Source organism: Onychostruthus taczanowskii, unplaced genomic scaffold (genome assembly GCF_017590055.1).
Source record: "Onychostruthus taczanowskii isolate IOZ18803 unplaced genomic scaffold, ASM1759005v1 scaffold84, whole genome shotgun sequence".
NCBI classification, from domain to species: domain Eukaryota; kingdom Metazoa; phylum Chordata; class Aves; order Passeriformes; family Passeridae; genus Onychostruthus; species Onychostruthus taczanowskii.
In genome coordinates, this window is record NW_024506332.1 from 1,043,794 (window position 1) to 1,056,431 (window position 12,638).

Sequence of the window (12,638 nt, forward strand, 5' to 3'; positions counted from 1 at the left end):
AATGTTTCTAATTAGTTAAGCCCGGCGCCTCTTCCTCGTGCTCCCCGAGCGCGCAGCCCCGGCTCCATTATGTAATGATCCCCTCGCTGCTGCAATCCCCGCACACCCGGCTCTTCCCCACTGTTATTTTATCGCATTTATTCGCATGTGCCTCTTCCCCGGCGCCCATCAGGCAGTGGACGAGACGGGCAGATCCAAGTTGGGCTCGCAGCGCTCCTCAGCAGCCCGAGCAGCCGCAGGTGCGGCCGGGGGCTGGGCTGGGCAGACCCGGCGCCCTTTGGGGCCGTTGGGGCGGTTGCCCGGGGGTTAAAAACCGTTCGGCAGATCCCGAGCAGCCGGCTGCCCCTTCCCTGGGCTTTGACTCTCATTCCCAGTCCCTCTGTCCCTTCCTTCCAAGGAAACCATCTCCACGGCAACCTCAAACCTCCGGGCGCTGCCTCGGAGCCGCTCGGCTGTCCCCAGGACCCTGGTAAGTGGCTCTCTGGTGGCCCGTGGCTACCGGGTCCCCCAGGAGGTGAGGGCTGGCGCTGGGCTTGGCAGGGGGGTGGGGACCCGGCCCCGTGTCCCCTCGTCCCCCTCGAGGGGTGGCCAGAGTTGTCCCCGAGTGGGAGAAGCGCTGCAGGGGGTGGCTGGGTCGAGGTTCCCCTGCAAGGACCTTGCCTCCGGCTGGGGACGTGTCCTGGTGTCCTGGCTGGGTGTGTGTCCGTGGGGATGGTCTTGGACAGACCACAGCCACCCCTGATCCCAATTCTCCGTCGTGCTTGGGAGAGCAGCAGGTGGAGATGGGGACTCTGTCCCCTCCCGGAGCGCGGTGTCACCACGTGGGGACATTCCCGGTGCCACGTGCAGGGGAACCAAGCACCGGGGAAAGGGGAAACTGCTCAGAAAGGTCTGGGCTCTGCTGGGGGCTCGGGATTTCCTGGCAGAGGGGGCAGCAGGAAACAGCTCCCTTCTGGAATAAAGGGGGTTCAAGTTGTGGAGCTGCAGGAGGAAATGATGGACACATGTTGGACTCGGTTCTTTTTGACTCTGAGACAACTGAGAGGATTGCATCTGCATGCAAGTCTTGAGCTAAGAAATACTGACTTAGAAATAGCATAATATAGGACGGACTTTGTTGAGAAATATAACTAGAAACAAGTTTGGATGGCCTTACAAATAAAACGAAATATTTCTGAGAAATAGAGCTATGAAAGATGCATTATAGTAAAACCCACGAGGAGTAATTCTAGATAATTAACTTTAAAGCATTTGCAGTATGGTGTGGCAAAAGCTGATTGGCCAAAAAATGTTTATAATGTATTGTAATTAAAAAGTAGTTGGCTTCTGATAGTAATGGTGTGAATTGTAACAACTATATAATATATATATAATATATGAATATATTATATATATATATATATAAATATATATAAAAATTGAATTATCTCTGTGTTGTCTCACCCTTGACATGAGACTAAAAATAGAATCAAAGTTTTTAAAGTGCCTCTCAGTTACCCCATCTCTAAACCAAAAAAGAACCTGATCCTCCCGAGCAGGCCTGCTTTGGGCTGGGCGTGCTGCCTCCCGCGGGGCTGACCCTCGCTGTCCCTTGTCCCCAGGGCAGGATGAAGCTGCTGGGGGCCGTGCTGGTGGCGCTCACCCTGCTCCTGCCGGGCGCCTGGGGCAGCGAGGCCTCGCGGACCTGCATCTTCCAGACCCTCAGCGACTCCGACCACGAGTTCTGCAGGTGAGCCGTGCCCCATGGCCTCTGTCCCCTGCCTGTCCCCTGCCTGTCCGCTGCCCTGCCTGGCCTCTGGCCTCTGTCCCCTGCCTGTCCCCTGCCCAGCCTGGCCTCTGTCCCCTGCCCTGCCTTGTCCCTGCCCGGCCTGGCCTCTGTCCCCTGCCTGTCCCTGCCCTGCCTGGCCTCTGTCCCCTGCCTGTCCCCTGCCCTGCCTGGCCTCTGTCCCCTGCCCAGCTTGGCCTCTGTCCCCTGCCCAGCTTGGCCTCTGTCCCCTGCCCTGCCTGTCCCCTGCCCTTCCTGGCCGTTCCCTTTGTGTCACCTCCCAGCACAGTTCATTCCAGTGTCCCCTTGGCCGTGAGTTTTGGCTCTTTTCCTCCTTTTCCCTGGGTCTGGGTTGTCTCTGGGCGTCGCAGTAGGACACGAAATGAAATGATGTGGACACTGGAACTCCAGGGTGAAAAGAAGAAGAAGAAGAAAAAAAAGTTTATTTCCTGCCACCAATATTTGTAGACTTTCAAAAGTGGCAGTGGATTGGAGGATGAAAGTGCCACCTCTCCTGTGACACTGGACAAACCAACGTTCTATCAAATTTCTCCTCCTCCAGAGAAGAATGTAAAACAATAATTATTTACATAAAATTGCGTGAGAAACTTCATTACTAGAATATAAACATCAGAAGACTTAAAAAAAACTTAACAGGGTGACATCTGGGCACCTGGAGTTATTCCCCAGCCTGCTGTGCAGAGGCTTTGGAAGTGCCTTTGGCAGCGTCAGGGATGACAGAAGTTTTCCATGGAAAGCTTCAGAGGGAGGAGGCTGCTTTTCCATGGAATCCTGGAATGGCTGGGGGGGGAAGGGGCCCTAAAACCCATCCAGCTCCTAGCCCAGCACCTCCCACTGTCCCAGGCTGCTCCAAGCTGGCCTTGGGCACTTCCAGGGATGGGGCAGCCACAGCTTCTCTGGGAATTCCATCCCAGGCAGGAATTCCTTCCCCATATCCCATCCATCCCTGCCCTCTGGCAGTGGGAGCCATTCCCTGTCCCTCCAGGCCCTCCTGCCCAGCAAATTCCCAGCGTCCAGGGCTGCTCCTGCAGCATCCACAGAGGGATGGGGAAATCAAATCAAAGAATCCTGGAATGGTTTGGGCTGGAAGGGCCTTAAGGCTCATCCCATCCCACCCCTGCCATGGGCAGGGAACATCCCACTGCCCCAGGGGCTCCAGCCTGGCCTTGGGCACTGCCAGGGATCCAGGGGCAGCCCCAGCTCCTCTGGGAATTCCAGCCCAGCCCCTCCCCACCCTCCCAGGGAGGAATTCCTTCCCAAAATCTGCTGAAGAACACCCAAGGAGCGCAGGAATTCAAATGTCCTTCAGCAGATTTAGGGAAGGATTTTATAAGTACAATAATTTACAACAAACTCCCCGCAGCTCCCGCCCGCAATTCCCAACCCCATCCCGAGCCCGGCCTGGCACCAATTCCCACCTCATTTTCCTCCCTGTCCCCTTTTTCCAGGGGGGATTTGGAAGTCATCTACCCCGAGGTGGGCGACGTGAGCTGCTCCTACATCCCCAAGTGCCACGGCTACCGCCAGAAGCTGAGCGAGGAGTGGAGCAAGCCCCGCGTGCGCTACCCCTGGGCCAAGAAGGTGAGACCCCCGTGGCTTTTCCTGGGATCAGGGGGACTTTGGAAGCTTTTTTCCCACTTTTCCTCATCGGTTCAAGGGTTTGGTTGGAGGCTGAGCTGTGGATAAATGGAATTGTCTTTTTTTGTCATTTTTTTTGTAATTTATTATTTTTTTCCTACCACTGGGCCAAGAAGGTGAGACCCCCCGTGGCTTTTCCTGGGATCAGGGGGACCTCGGGAGCTTTTTTCCCACTTTTCCTCGTTGGTTCAAGGGTTTGGTTGGAGGCTGAGCTGTGGTTAAATGGAATTTTCTTTTTTTGTCATTTTTTTGGTAATTTATTATTACTTTTTCCCTACGCTGTGGTCATTGAATCAACTTTTCTCACATTCAGTTTTTTTACTGCACTGAAACCGCTTTTATATTTTTGTATTTATATTTTTATTTATACTTTATTTTATATTTAATCATGTTATATTTACTTATTTTATATGCCATCATTTTATATTTATTATTTAATATATTATTATTTCATATTAAGGCATTTTAACATGTTATTAATTTTTTGTTATTATTTTTATATGTCATTCTTTTACATTTGTATTTTTAATTTTATACTTTTTATATTTTTTCCTTTGACCATTTACTAAATATATTTTTCCTACATTGCACCTATTTTACAGCTATTCCATCTACATTGTAGCCATTTAATGAATTATTTTCACCACATCACCGCATTTCAATTTAGAATATTTGCTACATTGTAACCATCATTTCCCCTATAAATGCAGCCATTTATAATTTCCCCTACTTTAACTTTTAAACAATTAAATATTTATATACTGTGACCATTTAAATGGCCAGAAGGCAGCAGAGAAATTAAATTATTTTTTCTGCTACACGTGGCCACTTAATAATTTAATTTTTTGCTATTTGCGGCCTCCTAATGATTTAATTTTGTGTTCCATCATGGCTATTTTAAAGAAAGGAATTAAATGGCCACAATGTAGGAAAAACAGGAATCAAGTGACCACACGTAGAGAAAAGTTTAATAAATTTTATTTCCCTGTTGTGGCCACTGAATATTTATATTTTTTGCTACATTTTGTCGTTTCAATTTTGTTTCCTCTACTTTGACCACTGAACTTTTGGTACATTCTGACCACTGGATTTATTTCACTTCATTGCCGCGTTTTGTTTTGGGGTTTTTTGGTTTGTTTTTTTTTTGTTTGTTTGTTTTTTTGGGGTTTTTTTTTGTTTTTTGGGGGTTTTTTTGTTTTTTTGTTTTTTTTTTTTTTTTTTGTTTGGGGTTTTTTTGCCACAACTCAAAAAAAAAAAAAAAAAGAGAGAGAGAGAGAGAAAAATTAATCTAATATTTTATACCGCGGATTTTATTTTTACAAGTTTTTTAGTCAAGTGAGCTCTGGGATCGGGGTGGGATTTAGGGTTGCGGTGGGATTTGGGATCATGATGGCATTTGGGATCATGATGGATTTGGGATCGGGGTGGGATTTGGGATCATGATGGATTTGGGATCGGGGTGGGATTTGGGATCATGATGGATTTGGGGTCGCGGTGGGATTTGGGATCACGGTGGGATTTGGGATCATGATGGATTTGGGATCATGATGGCATTTGGGATCACGATGGATTTGGGGTGGCGGTGGGATTTGGGATCGTGGTGGGATTTGGGATCACGATGGATTTGGGATCATGATGGATTTGGGGTCGGGGTGGGATTTGCGATCGCGATGCATTTGGGATCATGATGGATTTGGGATCACGATGGATTTGGGGTGGCGGTGGGATTTGGGATCATGATGGATTTGGGATCATGATGGGATTTGGGATCGGGGTGCGGGGAATCCCGGCGCTGCTGTTCCCTCCTGCCACCACCAGGTGGCAGCATTGAACTGCCCGAGCTCCAGCGCCGCCCGGACTGGGAGAACTGGGAGAGGAACTGGGAGGAACTGGGAGAGCCGGGATCTGTGCTGAGGGTGCCGAGGGCACGGGGAGGGGACAATCAGTGGCGTGACACTGCGGTATTTCGGGGGACACCCCGCGCCGTGCCCTGCTGTGACCCCAGATCCGTCCCAGGATGCGGCGTCGTCTCGTAGCGTTCCCAAATCGCGGTGTAATCCTCGCCGGCCCCCAAAAACCGCCCTGTCCCAATAATTTCTGTAATTGCCGTGGCCAGCTCCAGCGCTGGGAGCTGCTAAGGGAGAAGTCAGCTCTGCTGGCGTTACCTCGGAGTGTGAACAATCCGTTTTTCCGGCTCTTCCCCGCCGTCTGGGAAGTCTCTTCCCCCTGCGGATCACATGGTTGGAAGGAGAACTTTTCCTTAAAGATGTCTGATTCTCCAAAAAAAAAAAAAAAAAAAATCCTCCTTCCTGGCAGAGGCTGCTGCACGCAGACCTGTCCCCGGCTTTCCAGGAGTTTGAAGTTTCCCAGGAATGTGGGCAGTTGTTTTTTCCTTTAATTTTAGTCCTGGAAAGCCGAGCAGGGCCGGGAGAAGGGAAGGGACTCTCCGGGAAGGGAACGCTGCTGCCGACGGCTGTGGGAAGGATTTTGGGGACCAGAGCCAGACCCTGCCAGGCTGTGCCAGGGGGATGCGGGCTGTGCATCCCAGAATCCGCAAAAAGCAGGGAAGGCTGAGCTGGGAGCTTGGGGGTGGCACCTGTTTATTTTGGGATGGAATTCCAGCTGTGCCTCGGGGGTGGCAGGTCCCCAGGCAGCCCCTGGCACGGGCGGCGGCTCCCGCTGGCACCGGGAATGGCTCCGCTCATGGATTTGGCACCGTTTCCTTCCAAGACATCTCGGCACATCTTGAGCTGAGGCGGCATCTGAGGACACGGGGCCCCGCTGCTTCCCGGGGTTTGGGGTGGGTTTCTCCTCTGGCCTTCCCCAAAAATGCCTCCCCAGCTCTGCGCAGCTGGGAATGATCCAGCTGCAGTGCCCAAACCAGGAGTTCATTTTGGGAAAGGGCTGGGTGGCCTTAAGCTCCTCATAGGGAACTGGCTCTCCTCTGGTTTACCTGCAATTTTCATACTCCTGAACCTCTAAGGATGCTTTGGGGTAATCTTTTTCCCTCCTAAGCTCACCCTAAATTGAGTGGGAACAAGAGCTGCTGCATGAGAGTTGTTTTCATGCTTTATGTGGGTATTTCTAAACCCAGGAAATTTGATTATTCCTAATTTGTTCCCAAATGAGAGCGGGAAAATTTGGCAAAGCGTGGAGATCTCCATCTCCCTGCAGTGCTCCGGTGGGATGCTCCAGCTCAGTGATCCTGCATGGGGTGGGGAGGGCTGGCTGAAGGGCTGGAGATGCTTTTCCCATCCAAATCCGTGGCAGAAAATCTCGGGGTTTGAGGATGCAAACTTGTGTAGGAAGTGTCGGCTCTCTGTGGAACACTTTGTCTCTTCAAGAAAAACAACCACCAAAAAAGCCAAATGCGGAGTGTTTGTTTTTCTCTCTAGAAATATTTATCAGTTTTCTGAAGGGGTTGGGGGGGGAATGGGAGGTTTCCCATTCTCATCCCAGGTATTTGGGATGGGTTTGGGGTCACCTTTGTGCCCAGGGTCTGTTCAGGGAAGGGAACATCGATGGTTTGGGATGAGGAGCTGAAAATGGGGGGACATCTTGCAAAGCTGAGCTCTGACGGCAGCAAAATCTGGCCTGGGGGACTTCAGTGCATCATTTCAGGGTGGATTTGAATATTTTGTCATGTTTAAACACTGAGCTGTCGAAGCCAGCTTTATCAAACATCAATTTACTGCCAAAAAAACATTTTGGGGCAATTTTCAGTGCCATGAGGGCACCTGTTGTGTGTGGGGGCATCTCAGTGAGCAACAGGCTCAGGGACAGGAGGCAGGGGTGCACTGCCAGAGACAGGAATGTGGTTCTGGATGGCTTGGATACCCTGGAAAACCTTCAACTGCCCTGTCCTGGTGGGCCAAGGTCTGGGAATATCTCTCAGGAGATCAGCCCTGGGATGTTTGGGATGTTCAGTCCATGAGAAATGCAGACCTGGGGTGTTTGGGGTGTTCAGTCCATGGGAGATGAGCCCAGGAATGTTCAGGATGTTTGATCCATGGGAGATCAGCCCAGGAATGTTCAATCCGTAGGAGCAGCTCTGAGATGTTCAGGATGTTTAATCCATGGGAGATCAGCCCTGGAATGTTCGGGATGCTCCATCCATGGGAGATCAGCTCTGGGGATGTTCAATCCATGGGAGATGAGCTCTGGGATGTTTGGGATGTTCAATCCATGGGAGATCAACCCTCAGATGTTTGGAATGCTCCATCCATGGGAGATCAACCCTGGGACGTTCAGGATGTTCAATCCATGGCAAATCAACCCTGGGACATTCAGGATGTTCAATCCATGGGAGATCAGCTCTGGGAGGTTCGGGATGTTCAATCCATGGGAGATCAACCCTCAGATGTTTGGAATGCTCCATCCATGGGAGATGAGCTCTGGGATGTTCAGGATATTCAATCCATGGGAGATCATCCCTGGGACATTCAGGATGTTCAATCCATTGGAGATCAGCTCTGGGACATTCAGGATGTTCAATCCATGGGAGATCAGCCCTGGAATGCTCAATGCTCACTGTGAAACTCTCCTAAGCACATCCCAATCCCCCTTTGGGTCCCACTGCACGGACCTGGCCTCAAAACCCCAAACACCCCCAGCACCTTCCCAAAACGCCCCCCCTGGGAGCTGCTGGAGGCCCCTGCCCAGCCCAGGGAAGCAGGAGAACATCTGGAAGGACGGGAAACGCGTCCTCCTCGTCCTGCCTCGATATTGCTTCGCTCAAGCAAAAATAAATTGGAAAAGAAAATTGGCCCTTGCACCAATTTGGGGCAGTTTCTCGATTGTGCAGCGTGGCAAAGCCCCCGACGGTGATGGATCGCTGCATTAACCCAAAGGCGCGTCCCCTGATTCCCTTTTATTACCACTCGTGGTGGCAGACAGAAAAACAGATTACACTGGAGATCAAATCGATAGGAACTTTATTTACTGGCCTTTTAAAAACATATTTCTGGGCTTTATAAAAACATACGGCAGATGCCAGGGATGGGCCTTGTCTCCTTGTTAAAAAGCAATTTACCTGTGCTGGAGCTGCTACCTTTTACCTGCTCCTCCAGATTTGTTTTCATCCCAAGGTTTGACAACTTCCTTAGAGGCTTCTTTAGGTTGTGCCATCACTTTTTTAGGATACAGGAAGGAATTGGATTATTTATTTTTTTTTTTTCACGACAAAATCTAGAAATAAAGTGTTTTTCTCAGGGTTTCTACCCCAAATTCAACTTTTTAGAACTTGTTTTTGCAAGCAGCCAATTTGCACATCCCTGAGCTCAGCTCCTTCCTGCTGCTCCTCAGCTCTCTGGGATAAAGGCATTTCCAAACTGGGATGAACTGGGGCTGGAAAAGCCCCCCCCAGCTGTGTGACCCCCAGGATGGGACCCTCAGGGCTGGCTTTGAGCTTTTTGTGCCTAAATCTGTGACCAGCACCCAGGGGTGGGGCTGGGGCTGTCCTGGGAATTGGAGCAGTGCCCTTGGGAATGGGAGCCTGGGGAAGGAGCAGGAGAAGGAGAGTCTCCCAGGAACCCACAGAAAGTCCACTCTGTGGACTTTTTCCTCAGTTCTTTTCTCTGATTCTCCCTATTCTGTGCAGCACTTGGTGGCCTGGCTGGGGACAGGCCTGGCTGGGGACAGGCCTGATTCATAAAGAGTTTTGTGTTCCCATTATTTGGGCGCTCATTTGCGTGAGGAAATTCATTTATTTTAACAAAGGCAAGGGCAGCTTTGTTCCATCTCCTGCCGGGTTGTGCTGCAGGGGTGGCAGGAGGGGACGTGCAGCTGGCTGGGGAGGGACCTTTTTGTGGCACTCAGGTTCCATCCCCGCCTTGCTGGAGAAGATGGTTGGAAGCAGAAGATTTCTGACAGTTTGTGTATCCCTGCTGGCTCATGGAGCCGTCTGGAGCTGGGGAGCCACCAGCGTGGTTTTCTCCCTCTCTCAATCCTGTCTGGGCTCCTCAGAAACAATGGCCCAACATTCCTTCCCGCTGCTGTCAGCCCGAGATTCCCGGGATTAGCCCAAGCCCCCGGTGATGAGCCCCTCCCTGCTGGCTTGGGTTCCCATGCCCTGGGATCGCTCCGTGGCATTCCAGCACCCCGGACTTCAGAGGGGGAATGGTGTGAGGGAGCTGAGCTTCCAGAGGGCCTCTTTGAGGGCTTTGGAGCGGGGTGGCAAAGCCAAAATAAGTGTGTGCGCTGAGGGCTCTGCACGCTGCCTCAGCCCTGTCCTCTGCTGACCCCCCGCCGCCGCTTCCATGGGGGATTTATCCGGGATGCGACCCCTCCGAGCCAAGCCCTGCTCTAATTCCCGTCCTTTTGGGGAGCAGGAAGGTTTTCCCCTTGCCGGGAGCGGCTGGAGTGGTTCAACAACATGGCAGGGGGTGCTGTCCCCCACCGGGCCCCGGTCCCAGCGGAGGGGACCGGCGGGCAGCTGGTGCCACACGCCGGGAGAGCCTCGTTCCATGAGCGATCCTGGCAGGAATGTCACTTCACATCCGTCTCCCGGCCTCCCCGTTCGCTGGACCTTTAACCACCCCGGACAAACATCGTTCCCCCGAAGGCAGGAGGCCGGGAAGCACCTCCGGGTCATCCCGGTGCCTCGGCATCCCCCGCTCGCTCCTCGTTTTCCGCAGCAAAAAAAAAAATGTTTGAAGCCGCCGCTGATTTTTCCCTTTGATCCCTGTAAACACTATACAGTAATCAAAGTTTAAGCTGCTTTGGGTGAAATAATTGCTTAACAATCATATAAGACAAAGTGATTCAACAAATGACAATTAGGACTTGTGATCTACAGAACAGATGCATTCAGTGTAGCATATTATAATGTGCTAATAGGAGATTGACAGCACAATAATAGGAGAGAACAGCCACTCAGCCTATAATTCCCAACCAAATGTGAGGCTGTCCACAGAGCTCAAATCCGAACAGGCTGTAAAATTAGAGGTAAGAAGGCACAAGTTTCACAAAGACTCATTAGCAGGTTGGCTGTGAATTTCCAAGGAAGGGGGGAAAATTCCTGCTGGAGGATTTACTCGCGAAAGGAAGCAAGGGGAGGAGGGGGGAACCTCAACCTCCGCACGTCTTTACGCTGGGAATGAGTAACCTCGCTCACACCGGGCTCCAACAGGCTGGAGCCGCCGCTGTTCCCGGATGCCAGCCAGGTTTTGGAGCAGAGGGTGGCTCCCGAGCCGTGGCAGCTGCCAGGGGACGGAAGCGTGGCTCGGAGCAGACAACGGTGTGAAGGACCACGTGAAATTAAGACTGATATGAGCACGGAGCTCCACCGGGCATTCCCGACGGGAGTTGGGCACTTCCCAAGCCTTAAATGATACTGATGGGTGACAGGGGCACCCTTTAGCCCTGTCCATGGGAATTAAGGCTTGTGCTTTGCTTTCTCTGTGGGGACATGGAGGGATGGGGACGTGTGCGGGAGTGGAGCCGTCAATCTCCACAAGCCTGGCACGTGCGGGGGCAGGAGCTGGGATGCATCCCTGAACCCCTCCACACCCTGGGATAACGTTCCCTGCACTCCTCTCTCCTTCCCCAGCAGCTTTGGAGGCAGAGAGATCAAAGGAACTTAAATTTCCAGCTCTGGTGACAAAACAGATTTCAGCTCGTCTCGTCCTTCCCGTGCCCCGCGCACGTGTTCCACCAGTGTGGAATTTGGCCATATTTTTTTATTAAATAAACATGCCAGAAAATGCACTTTTTGTGCATGGGGGAGGATGAGAAGGTTTGGTAATTAAAACTTCCATCCGTCAACGCTTCTCTCCCAGAGATAATTGTGTGGCTCCCGCAGATGTATGTTTTGTATGGAATTAGCCAGTGGGAATGGGTGCTGGTGTGTCTGAGGGGATGGGATGTGCCAGGGGCTGTCCAGGATTCCAGTGGAATATCCTGGGGAAGGTGTGATCATGCTCTGCTTGGGAATTTGTTGGGATTTTGCCTTTTGTCTCAGTTTATTGCATGGGCAAGTGCTTTCGATCCGCTTCGTTTTCACCTGCAAATCCCAAAACTGCAGGGATGCACCTGCGACGTGGGTCTGCCATAAAAAATAAAGATTTCACATGAATTTTATTAATTGCAGAGCCAAACTGAGTTGCAGAAGCAGATGAATCTGTTGAAAACGACCTGATTTTTCTTTCCCCTTGCCCCATCTTTGCATTTTCCCGGCATGTCCCAGCCTGTGGTGTGCCAGGGTGGGCGTCGGGCACTTGGAATTTCAGAGCCTTTAGCCAAGGTGACGCTGGAGAAAAAGCTGCAAAGATCCCTCCCCTCATCCCAACTCCAGGATTTATTTTTGAGCAGACCCTGAGGAAGCGCTGCCCCCGCAGAGCCCATCTGGGTTCCAGAGCTTGCACGGGGTGATCGATGGCAGATCAATGAGCCCCAAGGGGACCTGTCACCCTCGCGGTGTCTCCTGACATGCCCCAGACCCGCCTGGGCTTTTTCAAAAGGAATTAATGGCATTTTGGGTGGGCAGGAGGGTTTATAGCAGCAGGCAGGTTCCTCCCAGTGCTCCTGGCGCTTGAAAATTGAATTTGTGGGGTTTGGAATTGTGTTTAATTATGGGGGAGCTGAGTATGGCTCCCCTTCATCTTCCTCATCTTCCTGGCATCCTCCTCATCTTCCCACCTTCTCCTGGTTCTGTGGAGCTTCCCTGCTCTGACCTTGGACATTTTTGGGGCTGGGAAAGGCTCCAGGACCTCTGGAATACGGGGCTGGGTGTGTTGGGGGGTCTTTGCTCCGTCACTCTCACCACTCCAGGCAGGTGTTGCTCTCCCTGATTTTCAGGGAGCTCTGGGAGCAGCCAGGCTCTGCTGGGCTTCTCTGGGATGTGACAAGCTGCTGGATCAAAAATGGCCGAAAAATCTGGGAATTGGGGATTGCCAGGTGCTGGGCGGAGGGCAGCGAGGTGTGGGAGAGGTGTTTGGCTGGCAAACACACCCTGACCCTGCTGCCACCCTCCCGTGGGATTATCCAACCATCTCCCAGCCCGGCTCTGGCATCTGGGATGCCTCGAGCCTGCTCCGAGCTGGAATTTTGGCAGCAGATGCCCTTCATTCAGCAGCCCTTGCCAGGTCCCTTCCTGGCAGGGAATCCTGCTCCGTCCTGCTCTGCCGCTCCAGCTGCACTTCCCAAACATCACCTCCCACTGCAGGGAGCATCCCGGGGAGCTCAGCCTCACCCCTGGGCTCGGAGCATCCTTCCC

At 51.9% G+C, this 12,638-nt stretch overlaps 1 protein-coding gene across 1 annotated transcript in view; it reads left to right on the forward strand.

The window, feature by feature from the left end:
• Positions 1-1,607: 1,607 nt before the first annotated feature.
• The window catches only part of PEBP4 (phosphatidylethanolamine binding protein 4), a 73,500-nt gene continuing 62,469 nt past the window's right edge, over positions 1,608-12,638 (forward strand). The window contains exons 1-2 of the mRNA XM_041424915.1: positions 1,608-1,729; positions 3,235-3,367. Of these exons, the coding sequence (XP_041280849.1) occupies positions 1,608-1,729; positions 3,235-3,367 (255 nt within the window). The remainder of the gene's footprint in view (positions 1,730-3,234; positions 3,368-12,638) is intronic.